The following is a 13,840-nucleotide window of genomic DNA, read 5'->3' on the forward strand; positions in this document are numbered from 1 at the left end:
TTCTCTCAGGGTTACAACTGGGGAAAAAAAAAAAAGTTCACCGTGAATGTGACCAAAACAGTCAAGCAAGCAAAAAGAATTAAATCCACAACTCTCATATAGGGTTGCCTCTACAAATCCTGATTGTGGATTGGGGGCATTTAAGGTTCTAGCCCAGAAAAGAGGAGCAATGGTGCTGAAATGTCAGCTCTTTTTTGGAGTGGCAGCCATGCTGATGTGGTGACCTCTATGTGCTGTGGTTAAAAGGTTGGAGGACTGTGGGATAAATGAGCAGGAGGTATCAGCCTTTAGTGAGTCACTGCTATTCCTGTGGATAAGAAAGCCTTTCAGTGCAAAAACACCAACTTACTCAAGATTCCATCACTTATGTTGTTTATGCCTAAAGGGGACCGAGGGGACCTGACATTTTGACATTTGTGAAGTAAAATGTGGTTGATTATTAAAAGATATTCATTTGTAACATCTGCTTTAAAGCTTCTCAATTAAGACTAAAGAAAGCAAAGAAATTTCAACAAAAAAATAACTGGGTTACTATCATTTACAGAAAAAAAACAAGAGCATCTCTGCTCCGTTTGCCTCAAAGTACAGCAGGTTACGCATCTGTGAGCAGCTTAATAAAGGGAAACCACAAGCAGCAGTTCCAGTGATATGTGCAACCAAACACCTCCTGCTGTCTCGGGGGTCTATCTGGAAGACCTCCAGCTCTTCGCTCCTTCATCTCCCCTTAGACGAGTGTGTATTTTCAGACATGACATGCCTCTCTGTGCATTTTACCGTAAGTGAGCACATCATGTCATCATCTATATTTTGTCAACAGCGGAAAGTATCCGTCTCTCCTCAAGCACTGCCAGGTATTTCCAAGCTTCAACACTCACCTTCAACTAAGGAAATACATTTTTACTGTAGTTCAGCACCGAAGAAAAGAAGAGCAATTAGTCACCAGCCTATTTACTACCAAATTACATGTTTTTATGAGCATACAGTCTGTCTAAATTGGCTAAAACATCATAAGTATTTTGGCCTGGGTGCAACAATAATGTATTTATCACAAAATATTGTCCTCAGTTCATTTGCATAGACCTTTGATGCTGCACAGGAACCCTGGAGCTACTGTCTGGCCAGGCAGCATACACTGCCAGGCTACCACGTTAGAATATATTATACAGTAGGATACAGCATGCACATTGGTTCAAAACTCCCTTTTTCCTCAAGGAGATTTAAGTGATGCTAAAAGAACAAGCCTTTTGACTCTGCAAGTCCGTTCAAGACCAACATCACAGTGTTTTTCACACAGTCGACCTCTGTCAAATTGTAGACCATTTACGGCTACAATGGTGCAGCAAGGTTCATAGGTAAGTTTTACATGGCAAAGGAAATAGTGCTGTCAACTTCTTGATACGGAGACTGCAGAAAAGACAATAGCTCTCAGTGAGCGATGCGCAAAACAATAGGGCACTAACACCGCCTCTAAGATCTGCAACAAGCCATAGAGGGTTATCAAAGGTTATGGGATCAAAAAACATCTGTCAATATAGCCAACAATTGGCAATCGACAAATAATCCCACTCGCAAGGTACCATGAAAAAGAGAGCTACACATTTTTCCACAGCTGCCGGCGCAGCGCTTTAAGTACAAGCGGCAGGAAATGTACTTACAGTTCTGAGGAACTGGATTTCATCCTCTCCTTCTCCACCTTCAGCCATGGCTGCAAAGGAGCCTGTTCAGACTCGGGAAGCCTCCGCTGGCTCCTCTCTCCTATCGATATTAGCATATAGCTAATCCACGGCCATACAGCGGGGAGACTACCGCAGCATGTGTCACTCAAGCCGCTGTGCTCAAGCCGCGCTCACCGCCCGGAGGAGGAGTGCGTGTCAGCATCGGTGGGCTGGAGCAACTGGGGACGGTGTGGCGGGGAAACAGGGAGAAGCCAAGTCGTGTATCCAAGATACAGCAGCGGGGGCTTTATCTTCGACGTCACCGGCAGACCTTATTAATACAAGCGAGAAAGCGCGAAAATTCAAACATCACTGTGTTAAATTGAGTGAAATAGTCGCTATCTAATGGGTACCTCGTTGTTTTTGGTTTTCTCGTCCTATTGTCAGAAAACGTAATGTGTGGAAGGAAATCAGAGAGCAAGGTATAATGGTAGCTGCGGTTTCCAGTGTTGGTCCAGATCAGCACCATGGTCAGCACCCCGCAGCTCAGCCATGCTTCTGCTTAAATACAATGTAATAATCAGTTTCTCAGGCTGCTAAAACTGAAATAGGTTTTTGAGGTTTTTTTGACAATCAGTGCGGGGCTTAACTTGGTCCTCTTTCTGGATAGAGAATGTATTACTACCACGGTTAAAAAAGCAGGCATGTAAAAGAAACAGCATTTTCCTAAAATATTTATTTTACCCTAAAATGTAATCTGTACACGTGTTATAAAAAATGATATATCTTAATGTATGTATAAGGCTGGGCAATATATCAATATTATATCAATATCATGATATGAGACTCAATATCGCCTTAGATTTTTGATATTGTTATATCGTGACATGGCATAAGTGTCTTTTCCTGGTTTTAAAGGCTGCATTACAGTAAAGTAATGTAATTTTCTGAATTTACCAGACTGTTCTAGCTGTTCTATTATTTGCATTTACCCCTTGAGTCATTATATCCATACTACTGATGATTAATTATCAAAAACCTCATTGTGTAAATATTTTGTGAAAGCACCAGTAGTCATCCCTACAATATTGTCGCAATATTTGGTCAAAAACATTGTGATATTTGATTTTGTCCATATTGCCCATCCCTAATATATGCTATTATATTATGTGTGCAAATGTCAATAAAGACGGGATATAAAAAGCTGAGTAAACTTACTCTGTGTGTTCACTGTGAACAGAGCCCATAAAGAAGATGAAGAGCACATTCTAGCCTGCAAAAGCGACATTTTTATTGTAAATGTATTTAATTATTTAAAACATTTTATTGGATGAATCATCACTAAATTATGTATTAAATGAGATTAAACTCAGTAAAAAATTAATGTATGCCATGCAAGGTCTTTTGTTCTGTGGGAAGAGTATGGTAACACTGATGAGTATGACCTTTGGTTATCCAAAGTTGGGCCACATTTGACCCACAGCCAGAGTGTAATGAAACCTACTGATATCCACAAAACAGTAAACATGTGGGGCCCCTTTTCAAGATGCGATGCTGCCCTCTAGCGTCAATGCTGTGAACTACAAACCTGTTCCACTCATATGTCTCCTTCTTCCCTCCCTTCCCCCCTTTCCTCCTCCCCACCTTTTTACTTTTTTCATGTTGTCTCTTTTTAGCACTTGATACTTCCCTTCTCCTCTTCACTCCAGCCACCTCTCCTTTACTTACTTTACAACCTGATCAACAGCTGCTCTGTTGAAACAAGCAGGTTAATGATATTGATATTTCTGTACCCCCTGTAAAATTCACCCATAACATTTCATCACCTTATAAAAGTGATTACACAAGCTAGTAAGGTAAAAGTAAGGTTTGTGAGAGCTGCATCATACCAACATGAACTGTTTTGGATTGCAGAACTACTTAAATAGTCAATTTAGGTGTATCTCTACTATTTGGATTTTATCATTAACAAGTGATGTCTACCAGGATAGCCAGATGTAAATTTAAGTGTTATAATTTCTTAAACTCTAAATTTCTAATTTCAAAGCCTAACTTTTGACCAAACTTGATTGAAATCCCAATCATACACGTATATATGCATATATGTATGTATATATGTATAGATGTTCTCCTTTTTTTTACATGGTGTATATAGATATCTATGTATGTATGTATATATATATATGTGTGAGTGTGTGTGTTTGTGGTTTTTTTGTGTATTTTCATTGTGTATTGTGTTGTTGTTTTTTTCATTGTGTATTTTGGTTTTTAGTTTTGCACTTTTTAATCGCGTGACTTGGGTGGTCTCTTCATCTGCTATGATTTCTTTCTTTTTCGTATGTTGTATTATTGTAAAGCACTTTGTGACTAATGTCTATGAAAAGCGCTATACAAATAAACTTTACTTACTTACAATGTGTACTGTAAATAAGCAAACATTCAATTCTAATCGTTCACAAAGTAACTTCTTATAGACACTTCTTAGGTACTTTTGAGATCCTGCACTCTAAAATATAAACATACATGGACTGCAAACAACCTCTATGGTGGAAATAAAACAAGAGAAGCCTGTCATAAATTGGAACAGATAATATAACGACTGATGCACACGTTAGTCACTAGGTGTCTCTGTTTGGTGCAGAATAACGTCACCTCGGGCCACCAAATAACTGGTGCATTACCTCTCTATGCATTTATCTTTCTGCGTGTGCATCTTAAGGTTAGCCTGGGAAATACTGGAAACTGCTACGACTGTTTAAGTAAATTAACTGCAGCCAAACTTCGCTCCCTCTTAGATCGATACACATTCTGAAACCCATCACATGGCCTACCTGCAAGCTGCAGCTGCACTGACTCAAAATGTGGGAGTTGGATAAATGATAAGAAACCAATCACAGAGCAGGAAGCCAGCGCTGAGTTTTATCATTGGACCAAACCCCCGTCATTCTAGTCAGAGAAGCCCAGTGAGGCAGCGGTGAGCACTGGCTGGCTGCAGTAGAGATGTGAAGAAATATTTTCCGTGCAAGTTAACCGGGTAAGTAACTCTTTATCTCTTACAAACTGCGCTGCTTTTACGTGCTGCAGGTGCAGTTGACTGCAGCGCACTTTCAGCTTCTAATTGCATATAGCGCATCAAACTGAAGCTCATTTGTGGCGATACGGGCTTTTAATGTATCAAGATATAATTTAGAATAAATTTAGTTGGAATATATCTTAATTTCAGTTTTAAGTTTGCGTGCAGCAGCCCGAACGCCGGAAGGGCAGTCTAATTATGCTGCCATTTCAGCACAGAGCAATGCACTCTGGTTGCAAGGTGACAGTAGCCCACGGGATTATATTATGATGTAAACAGTTGGGAGATATTGCGAAATGCTGAAGTAAGCATTTGAAGCACAAGTGAGGAAAACGTGCATTGTTTTGCTTGTAAACATCTCTACTGGCAGCCTAACATGGGGCACTGCATGTGTCGTCACCTTGTGTGATTTTATGCGGCAGCTTGTGAAATGTTGATGAAATGCGATTCGGAATAGTTACGTCTCCTCATACAGTAAGAGGAAGATGGAGATCAAAAAGGTTGGGAAGACATGTTCTAAAATACTAAAATAGAATCTAGTAGTTTAATCTCTGCAGTGTTGGATTTCATTCAGTTAATTAACAAACGGGTTTTACAATGAGATATGGTACCACTCTTTTGAAAGGAGCAGTTTTTTTATGCTGTCAAACTAGCTCTGCATTGGCTTTCAAATAATTTGTAGTGCCACAGATGTCACAAAGTATCTTTTGTATCTTGAAAATTTAAATATTGTGTTTTATTTTAAGCTGAAAGCTCAACATAGATTATAAAACTGTCCGGCATTTGGACTTCAAAATGGCACTAGCAGGGCTAACATGTTTTTCTAGACGTATGTTGTGTCTGCACAGTCAGATTTATAGCTGTGTGCTACTTTCTCTTTGACAGCATCTGGACAGGCCAGGTGATGAAGAGCCAGAGATCGACCTCTGCAGTCCGAGCCCGGTCACTCCGTCTGGGAACTGACCACTTACTCAGAGTGCTTGGGTGATTAACATGGCACCCATCATGGAGGGCACGCACACAGTTTTGCTTCTGTATGCACCCATCCGTGAGCTAAGTAACATCAGCCTGTATTTCCCCAAGAGGCGGGCCCCGAGCTTCAAGTACAAGAGCCGCGCCCCTCACTCAGAACAGGCCTGTAATGACCATGACTGGGGAAAGGAGGATCTCTCAGTGTCCGAACAAAGAGGCCAGTCTTCTGACTCCTCAGGCGAACTCTTCAGCTCCCAGCAGGCAACAAAGAAAGCTGTTGCAGAGCTCTGCTGGCTGGCGGCAGAGCACCACCAGTTGCTGGCGGATCTCTTCTCGTTGTGCAGGGATTGTACCAGCAAAGTCAAGATGGGTAACCAGGATGGGAAAATCCAGGATTATGTAGAGGGTCAGGATGTTCAGCCTGGAGGTCAGGTTCTCAGCAGCAGCAACTACTCCCTCAAAGTGTCCCCAGAGCATAAGAGAGTTACATCTAAGAGCAGAAAGCTGAAGAAGTTGGGAGGCAAGAAGCTTGAGAGTGCTGAGGATTTCCTACACAGTCAGATGAAGAAGAAAGTTATGAGTAGAACTTCATCTTGTGAGCTTCCTGCCCAGAATAGCGTGTCCATATCTTCAATCTCAGTAGTGGAGCAGATCCCGAGTACCTCAGCCTCTGTCCATGTCTCTGACAGCCCAGTGACGGGCTCTTACGTTAGTGCAGTCAGTAACCCCATACTGCCCATGGAGGAACCCTTCCAGATTGCCCCTGAGGGCTGGGACTTCATGGAGGACAACCGGACATTTGACTCTGACATGGATTTTTGTAACGACTTCTCAGAGTATGACAGTGAGCTGGGCTTTGAGTCGTCTTTTTGCAGCCTGATGGAAGGTCTGAGCCGAAGGGAAAGTGGGAGCAACCTTCGACCACTTAAGAGATTTGATTCCTTGGTTGAGACTTCAGCAGAGAATAAGTCAACAGTCAAGTCCGCCCAGCAGCTGTATGGCGAAATCAACCAGAGGAATACGGGGATCCGGGTGGTGGCTAAAGTTCAGGATGTGGAAGGGAGAGTGCAACATGTCAGCCATACAAGCCAAGACAGGGAAGGGCCCGCCAAGTCATACCCGGGGACGAGAGGACCAAACAGAGACCACCTGCTGGGAGTCAGTAGAGAAAAGACAGGTAACAAGCTCTCTGAAGGGCTACGGTTACCCCTATCCCATACCACTGAACCTTTCCCCTCAGCCAAACCTCACACAAAGAGCCCCACTTCACCCTCTCTCGCTGGGGTGTTCAACACATCCTTCCCTGCCTCAAACAGCCTCCAGAGCATGTCCCCAGTCCTGTCCCCTCTGTCCTCCAAGCAAGTAAGCCCACACCTCAACCACCGCATTGTATTGCTGTCAGACAAGGATGTGGACCACGACAGAGACAGCTCCAGTAACACAGACGAGCCCAAACTCTTCACTGAGGTCAACGACAAGAACGGCAACAAGCGGGCTGTCACGCGTCTGGATCTGAACCTCAGCAGGCGGCCGAGCAACTCCAAGTGGAATTCGTCCAGCAACTCCACAACAACAGGTAAGTTATTAGAAATCACACTGGTCCTACTTTGAACACAGGGATTCGTGTTAAAACTCCCCGCCTTGATGTTATTGTTGACACTGGTGCTTTTATTATCTTAGTAACATTACTCTTTGTCAGAATGTACCCTTCATCTGACATTGCTGATGCTGGATTTCAAAGAGCAGAACAAGAGGAGATGCCTTGAAAGCGAGAGTGTGTTTGAGTGTGTGTGTCATACCCAATGTCTGAGGTTGTTGCTGAAATACTCCAGCAATTACTCTGCAGCATTGTAACTGGCAAACATTTTCCACACAGGGAGTTTTACTTTGTCACTCTAGCTGTTAACTTTATTTTCCCACAAAATAAACTACTTCAACCAGAAGATAGACATTACTTTCCGAACTGCCTCTGTTAGTCCAGTTAGTTTTTGTCTGCTGTGTTCCGGTCTCGGCTTTGACATGTGACCACAAATTAAAAACTACCCAACAGAGTCATACAAAGGCCAAGCAGGGCCTGAGAATAGTTTGGCTGATGATCCATTTTAACTCCTTCTGTGCCACAGTGAAGCCAAAGATTAGTGGGAGTGTCCCAGATCAAAGGCTCAAAGTTGACATCAAGTTCGACCTGACCAGAGTTCTCGTGAGCATGGTGTTAACTGAAGCATTGCCAATTTGGACTCTGAAGGATGTGCTGTCCCTCCCCCTAAACACACATCCTACCCAGTTCACAAGAAACTGACAAAGGATCAGGAACCCAGCGGGCACAAGGGTTACAGAAAAAAGGATTAGAATTTCCTTATTTGCAGAGCGTCCAATTCAACAGGCCTATTTTCATAAGCTGGCCTATTGTATTTCGTGCTTACAATGACAAAACAAATGGATTTAAACACTCAAAACATACACGATATTTGCAAAGCTATAATGATGTCACAAGCTTAGTTCAGGGTTTGTCAGTGTGTGGTCATCACCGGCCTTTGGTCGCCTTAACGCTTAAGCTTCATCTCATACCAGTTTGTATTTTAGCATCCTCTATGTGGTCATGCCATTCGGTGACCTCATGCCTCTTGATCAATAAGGAGGTGTCTGTGTTGGATTAAAGTTTATACATGTTTACTGAAGTCACTCCAAACTGTATAATCCAAGCTGTTGCAGTCTGATACTTCGAAGAGGCCTTAACATTATTGCATTAAGTACCTCGGTAACATGGTTAATCATCCCTTTTAGACAGTGTAACACAATCTTTGCTTGAATCTACAGCAGCAAACAGATGGCCTTCCATGAATTATGTGATTTACTAATAGACTGTGGATAATGGTTGGACTTTTTATATCCTTGGAGAAAGTTATTTTAAGAATGTTACTGCATCCCGATTATTTGGGTTGTTATATTATAGACGAGTCCTAGCTAAACCAATACAACCAACAGTGCTCAGTTCATCAATGGCCGGAGGAGGATTGAACTGAGCTGTGTGGAACTAAGCTATCTGGTGGCTAGGGTATAAATAACCCAGCTTTACTCGTGGTGATGATTTGGATCAATTCCCACTGAAATGACACTGTCCCTGTGTCCTCACATACCTAGGCATGCATAGAGTTACCACACACTCAGATGACACACATTAACATCTACATGTACACGCATAATCCACATTGTCTGGCATTAAACGCCACCTTTTTGGGGTTTTTTTTTGTCTCTTCGCTATACTTTCAAATGCCAAAATTGACATTTGCCTTCAAATGTATCATGAGCTTTCTGTTTTTCTTCTTGAGAGGGAGATTGGGTAAATTTCATTATCCCTCATCAGATATGACTATGTGCTGTTGCAACTCATAAATCATCAGTAAATAAGTCTCAATGAGCAATATTCATGAATGTAATTGCCTACATCATGCTACACACATGCTGTGCAGCCATCTCAGTGAAAGCTTGAATCTTCAGTCTGAAGCAAAATCTCACTGTGTCGATTTTGCTGCATCTTAGCTGTTTACTAGATCGATTTTGTGTTGCTTGATAAGTGAATACACTTCAAATGCTAACACAGATAAATGAACATCAGACGGTCCAGCCAAAAGGCCTAAGTGGGTCAGTGTGAAGCTGGCCCTTCACGGTTTGTCAATGTCGAACTAATTATGATTCAGCCTCTCTAATCTCTACTCTGGTATCGAGGCTTGGTGCTTATTAATGAGTGTGATTATGCAGACAGGAGTGGTAATTTCGTAACAAATTCTGTTTTTTACTTCATATGTTAATGCCTCTGCACTGCAGTCTGTGTAACAGAATATTTTATGCATCCACTTTGGTGTGTATATTATGTGTTTACACAATATCTATGTATGCCTGTTAGTTTTTCTTTATGTTTCTCGTGTACTTATTAGGTTTTTGATAAGGACAGTCAACTCAAACAACCTGACATATTATCACCTTTTAAGTGGAAATAGCAAACAGTTCCCTATTTACACATCTAGCAGATACGGAGCAACATTAGCATTCATTGAAAGTCCAATATTCACTCTCTTTTTAGCTCCGCTTTTGGTCTCTGCTTACTCATGAGGAAAATACTTGGCTGTTTAGCTGTCAAATGCATCACTTTGTTCATCAGATAGCCGCTAACTTGTCTTTCTGCTGCTTGATGCTGGCAGGTAGCTTACAGTTTACTGTGGCAGCAAATGATGAAAGTTGTGGGCCCAGAAAAACAAAAGGATGAGCTGAAAGACGATAAAGCTGAGAGGAACTGCAGAGTCAGGAATCACGAATATCCGTGGACTCTCACCACAAGCAAACTCTATCACATTACACGTAATAACTTGACATCCATTGCATTGCTACTATAAAATTATTGATTATAATGGCTTTTAAAACAATCTCTCTCTCTCTCTCTCTCTCTCTCTCTCTCTCTTTCTCTCTCTCTTTAATGCCTTACTTGTTTTATTGTCTGACATATGGCAGGCAATACCATAATCAGATTACCCAATACGTTCCAGCAAGGTCATATGAAACTGATCAGTGCAGAGCAAGAGTACTTCACCCTGCTCTCTCTGCTAGCTGTCATTCAACAGAAAGTGTGCTGCCATGCAACATTGTTCCTCCCAGTGAGAACAAGGGCCGACTCTATCCAGATAATGAAGTGGATTCTGCCAAAACAGGCTAAGAGAGCTTCCTCTCTCTCAGACTGTCTCACACTATTGCTCTGAACTGCATACTACATGCAGAGAAACAGGTCACAAAGGTCTGTCTCTTATAAAGAATAACCTGTTTTCTTTAATAAATGACTCTGCTACACCGGCGCCAGGCAAATGTTGGCTATGTTCAATCTCATGCTGTTAGGAGTTTTCAGTATGAGCAGCTTTATATGGCTTCTCCACTATTTAAATGTACACACACCGGTGAACTGAAGCAAAGTTACCCAAATTTCCAAATTCCCCCAGTCAGTGGCATGCCAGACCCAATGAAAGCTTTCTTCCGTCTTGCTCAACTCTGAATATCTCATCAGCCTCCAGAACTGCATTTCAAATGAGTAATGATGATTCTGTGAGCATCATGTCATGCTACATTTCTGCTTTGGTCCTCAGGGTACCGCAGCATTTTCTCTGAGTTTTCACTTGTAGCTAGCCTTGCATTGATCTTAGTACTGACAGCCAAACCAGTCAGTCAATCAGCCAGCTTGACAGCCATGCACAGCCAATAAGCCTGCATGGAAAAACAGCCATGACAGGCGCAAAAGAAGCTGGGTGATTTATTTAAGTCCTGCATTTTTCATGATTTATACAAAAGTCTATGATCCTCCTTCCTGGCTAAAAGTGATGGAGGGGGGTTGGAGGCTGCCAGATGCTCTCACTGTGCCACATGGCCCGGTTATTTTACTTTGAATGATGAGGTTATAGATTTTAGTAGATAAAATAGGGCACACCGGGAAAAGCTGTTTCAATGTCTTTAATAAGAATGAGAGACTGCACTGTGGGAGGAGGTAGAGTAGTGCTTGGTAATTATTTATAGATATGGATATAAATATTTCTGGCCTGCAGTAGTCCCTTGATAATAAAGAAATGATCAAGTTCGCTAATTGCTGCTTGTTAACTGAGCAAGACAGTCAGCGCCTGTAAGGGTTAGAAGAAGAACTTTGCTTTTAACGGTTTTATGTCTGCTTTAGAGTGTTCAATACGGCCTCAGCAAAGCTTTCCCTGACCACTGGATGAGTGATGACCAGCCATAGTGGCAGGTGGATTAATCCATCACCATTGACAACACCCACCTGTCAGGATCTGACATTAGATGGTCCCTGCGCCGCACCAAACACAGATACTTTTTTTGTTAAAATGATAATGCTTTCAGTACCACAGGAACACCCACAATGCCTGTCAGCTGCTCACTCACACACTGTGATTTTCACTGTTAAATTACTGCACTGTCAGTCAACACTTGCAGGTTTGCATTGAGGAAACACCTGCACAGTATGTGTTTTACATGTCTGAAATACAGAAGTCTCGATTAAAGTACACTGACTTTGTTAAAGGGCAGTGTATCATATGTGTATAGACAATATCTGTTGGACTGACGTTGTCCTGGGTTGGTATGATCCAGTTATCAGTGCTTTACTGTCAAAATAAACTGCATGTCACCTGAAAGACAAACACAATCCCATCTGCACCCTGTGTTCCCTCTGTTATGGACACTGTAATTCTGTCTCAGCTTTTAGGTCAGCAGGGAGGGAGATTAAACGGCAATAAGCGCACAATTTTCCACTGGGTCAGTGTAATGAAGTTCACTGTGTGCATGTGTGTGTTTGAGAGTAATAAATCTACTGCTAAATCAATAGATTCAGTTTGTTCATTACCTAATGCATCTTTAGAGTTGCTTTTCCATATCTGTTTACAGTTATTACATTGCAGTGTTGTGCGTTTCTTCACCATGTCTTATTTCTAGCATACAGCAGTGACATCAGAGCTCCACTGCAGTGTGTTTGACTTTACCGGGATGCGGATGTGCTCTTTCCTCTCCCTGTCCAGATGGTGGCACTGTGGGCCACTTTATACATATTTAATTAACTAACTGACTGGCTGTATGCAGGTACACACACGCAAGTTGTTAAACCATAAATAGTAATGTTTTTTGAAGGATGAAGGACCACAGCAAACACATCTCAATAGGTGCTCTTTGTTTATTGTTTATTTAATATATTTGATAGTTTGTGGAACGACAGTATTACGCAGTCTTTCCACCTGCTTTCAAATGAGCCAGCCATTGTGAGGCACTGATCGGTACTTTCCTTGGCCTGGAGTGAGCTTAACGCTGCATTTGGAACTGGCCCAGCCTACAGTCAGCAGTTCCCACTGTGGGACCATGCAGCGCAGCATTATCATAATGAAAAGTTATTAATCTAATCCTACTTTTTTTCTGCTATCCAAGTCCCAGATAACTGGAGGGACTGCAGGCATTGCTGCTGTCTTATAATGACTGATTGTGCTGAATACTGAAGCTGAATTTCAATGCTTCCATTTTTCAGTGAAACCCCCCAGTTAGTTATGCATGTGTGGGCTCTCATAACTGAATTTAAAACGTTTAGCTGATACTCAGACTCTCGGGATCTATTCAAATGGACTTCCTTTAGAAGTGACTGCCAGGCAACAATACAGTAATACTGTGTGCCTTGTTCAAGGATATTCATTACAAAGTGAATTTATGGGGTATTTTAGGGGTTTATTGAACAGGATGTGATTTGCATTTCTCAGTCTCCACCTCATAATACTGAAAAAAACAGGCCAAGGTGTTGTCTTACACCAGGAGGAAACTGAGGTCACCAAGCCTCAAGATCTTTACCCTTCCCCCTCTCACTCCCAGTGTGTTCTTCCCTCTCTCTCCACCTCCTTTCTCTCCTCCTTATTCTATCACCTCACTTTCCCTGCCCTATATCTCGTAACTTGTACTTTTCCTCCCTTTTTCTTGCATGGCTGACTCTCTTGAGTAAGTGAATGCATGCATCAAGGCATGCTATAGAGGAAATGGGTTTCTGTACGCATGAGAAATAGCTCATGTGTTGGCACTCTGAGGACTGGCCTGGCTCCTGAAGTTAATACCATGTGACTTGTTCAGGTCATAACACATACGGAAGGTTCTGCAAGTTCAGGCTATGTCTGCAATGTGTCACTGAGCTGTAAAAATAAAAGGCCAGGCACTCTGAAATGCACAGAATGGATCCCCAGTGTACTGCAGCAAATAAATTTGAATTTTGAATATCCTGTATGAGCTTTGTTTTCTAAATTGCAGTGTATGTGACTGCCTGGTCAGGAGAGGGCAGTCTCTCCCAATCTTAATTAAGGTGAAGTCTTATATTTCCACCTTTTCTGGGCCTGTGGATGACTGAGCATACAGTTAAACAACTCACCCACACCTATCTCCAGATGACTCTTGTAGTACAGTGGTAGTACTGAGCAATGCCATTCTGTAGTTCTGTTACAGTGAATATGTCATGAATGCAAATCAATATTAGATAGTGGTATTTGTTTTTGAGATCAGTACTATGCAGCTGCATGTCCTTATTGGATCAGCGGGGCTTGCTGCTGATGTTGATGATGGGAACGAGGCT

General features: G+C 42.1%; 2 protein-coding genes across 4 annotated transcripts in view; one reads left to right on the forward strand and one right to left on the reverse strand.

The window, feature by feature from the left end:
* The window catches only part of LOC121880709 (ryanodine receptor 3-like), a 114,333-nt gene extending 112,156 nt beyond the window's left edge, over positions 1-2,177 (reverse strand). The window contains exon 1 of the mRNA XM_042388170.1: positions 1,656-2,177. Coding sequence (XP_042244104.1) covers positions 1,656-1,703 — 48 coding nt within the window. The 5' untranslated portion in view covers positions 1,704-2,177. The remainder of the gene's footprint in view (positions 1-1,655) is intronic.
* A 2,379-nt stretch (positions 2,178-4,556) lies between these two features.
* Positions 4,557-13,840, forward strand: part of LOC121880708 (formin-1-like) — a 51,294-nt gene continuing 42,010 nt past the window's right edge. Inside the window, exons 1-2 of one of the 3 annotated variants that reach the window (XM_042388167.1) lie at positions 4,557-4,689; positions 5,614-7,276. In XM_042388167.1, the coding sequence (XP_042244101.1) occupies positions 5,722-7,276 (1,555 nt within the window). In that variant the 5' untranslated portion in view covers positions 4,557-4,689; positions 5,614-5,721. Of the gene's footprint in view, positions 4,690-4,720; positions 5,033-5,077; positions 5,229-5,613; positions 7,277-13,840 lie in introns of those variants that run through there. The other 2 variants (XM_042388169.1, XM_042388168.1) reach the window with 2 other exon arrangements.

Source organism: Thunnus maccoyii, chromosome 16 (assembly GCF_910596095.1).
Source record: "Thunnus maccoyii chromosome 16, fThuMac1.1, whole genome shotgun sequence".
Taxonomy (NCBI): domain Eukaryota; kingdom Metazoa; phylum Chordata; class Actinopteri; order Scombriformes; family Scombridae; genus Thunnus; species Thunnus maccoyii.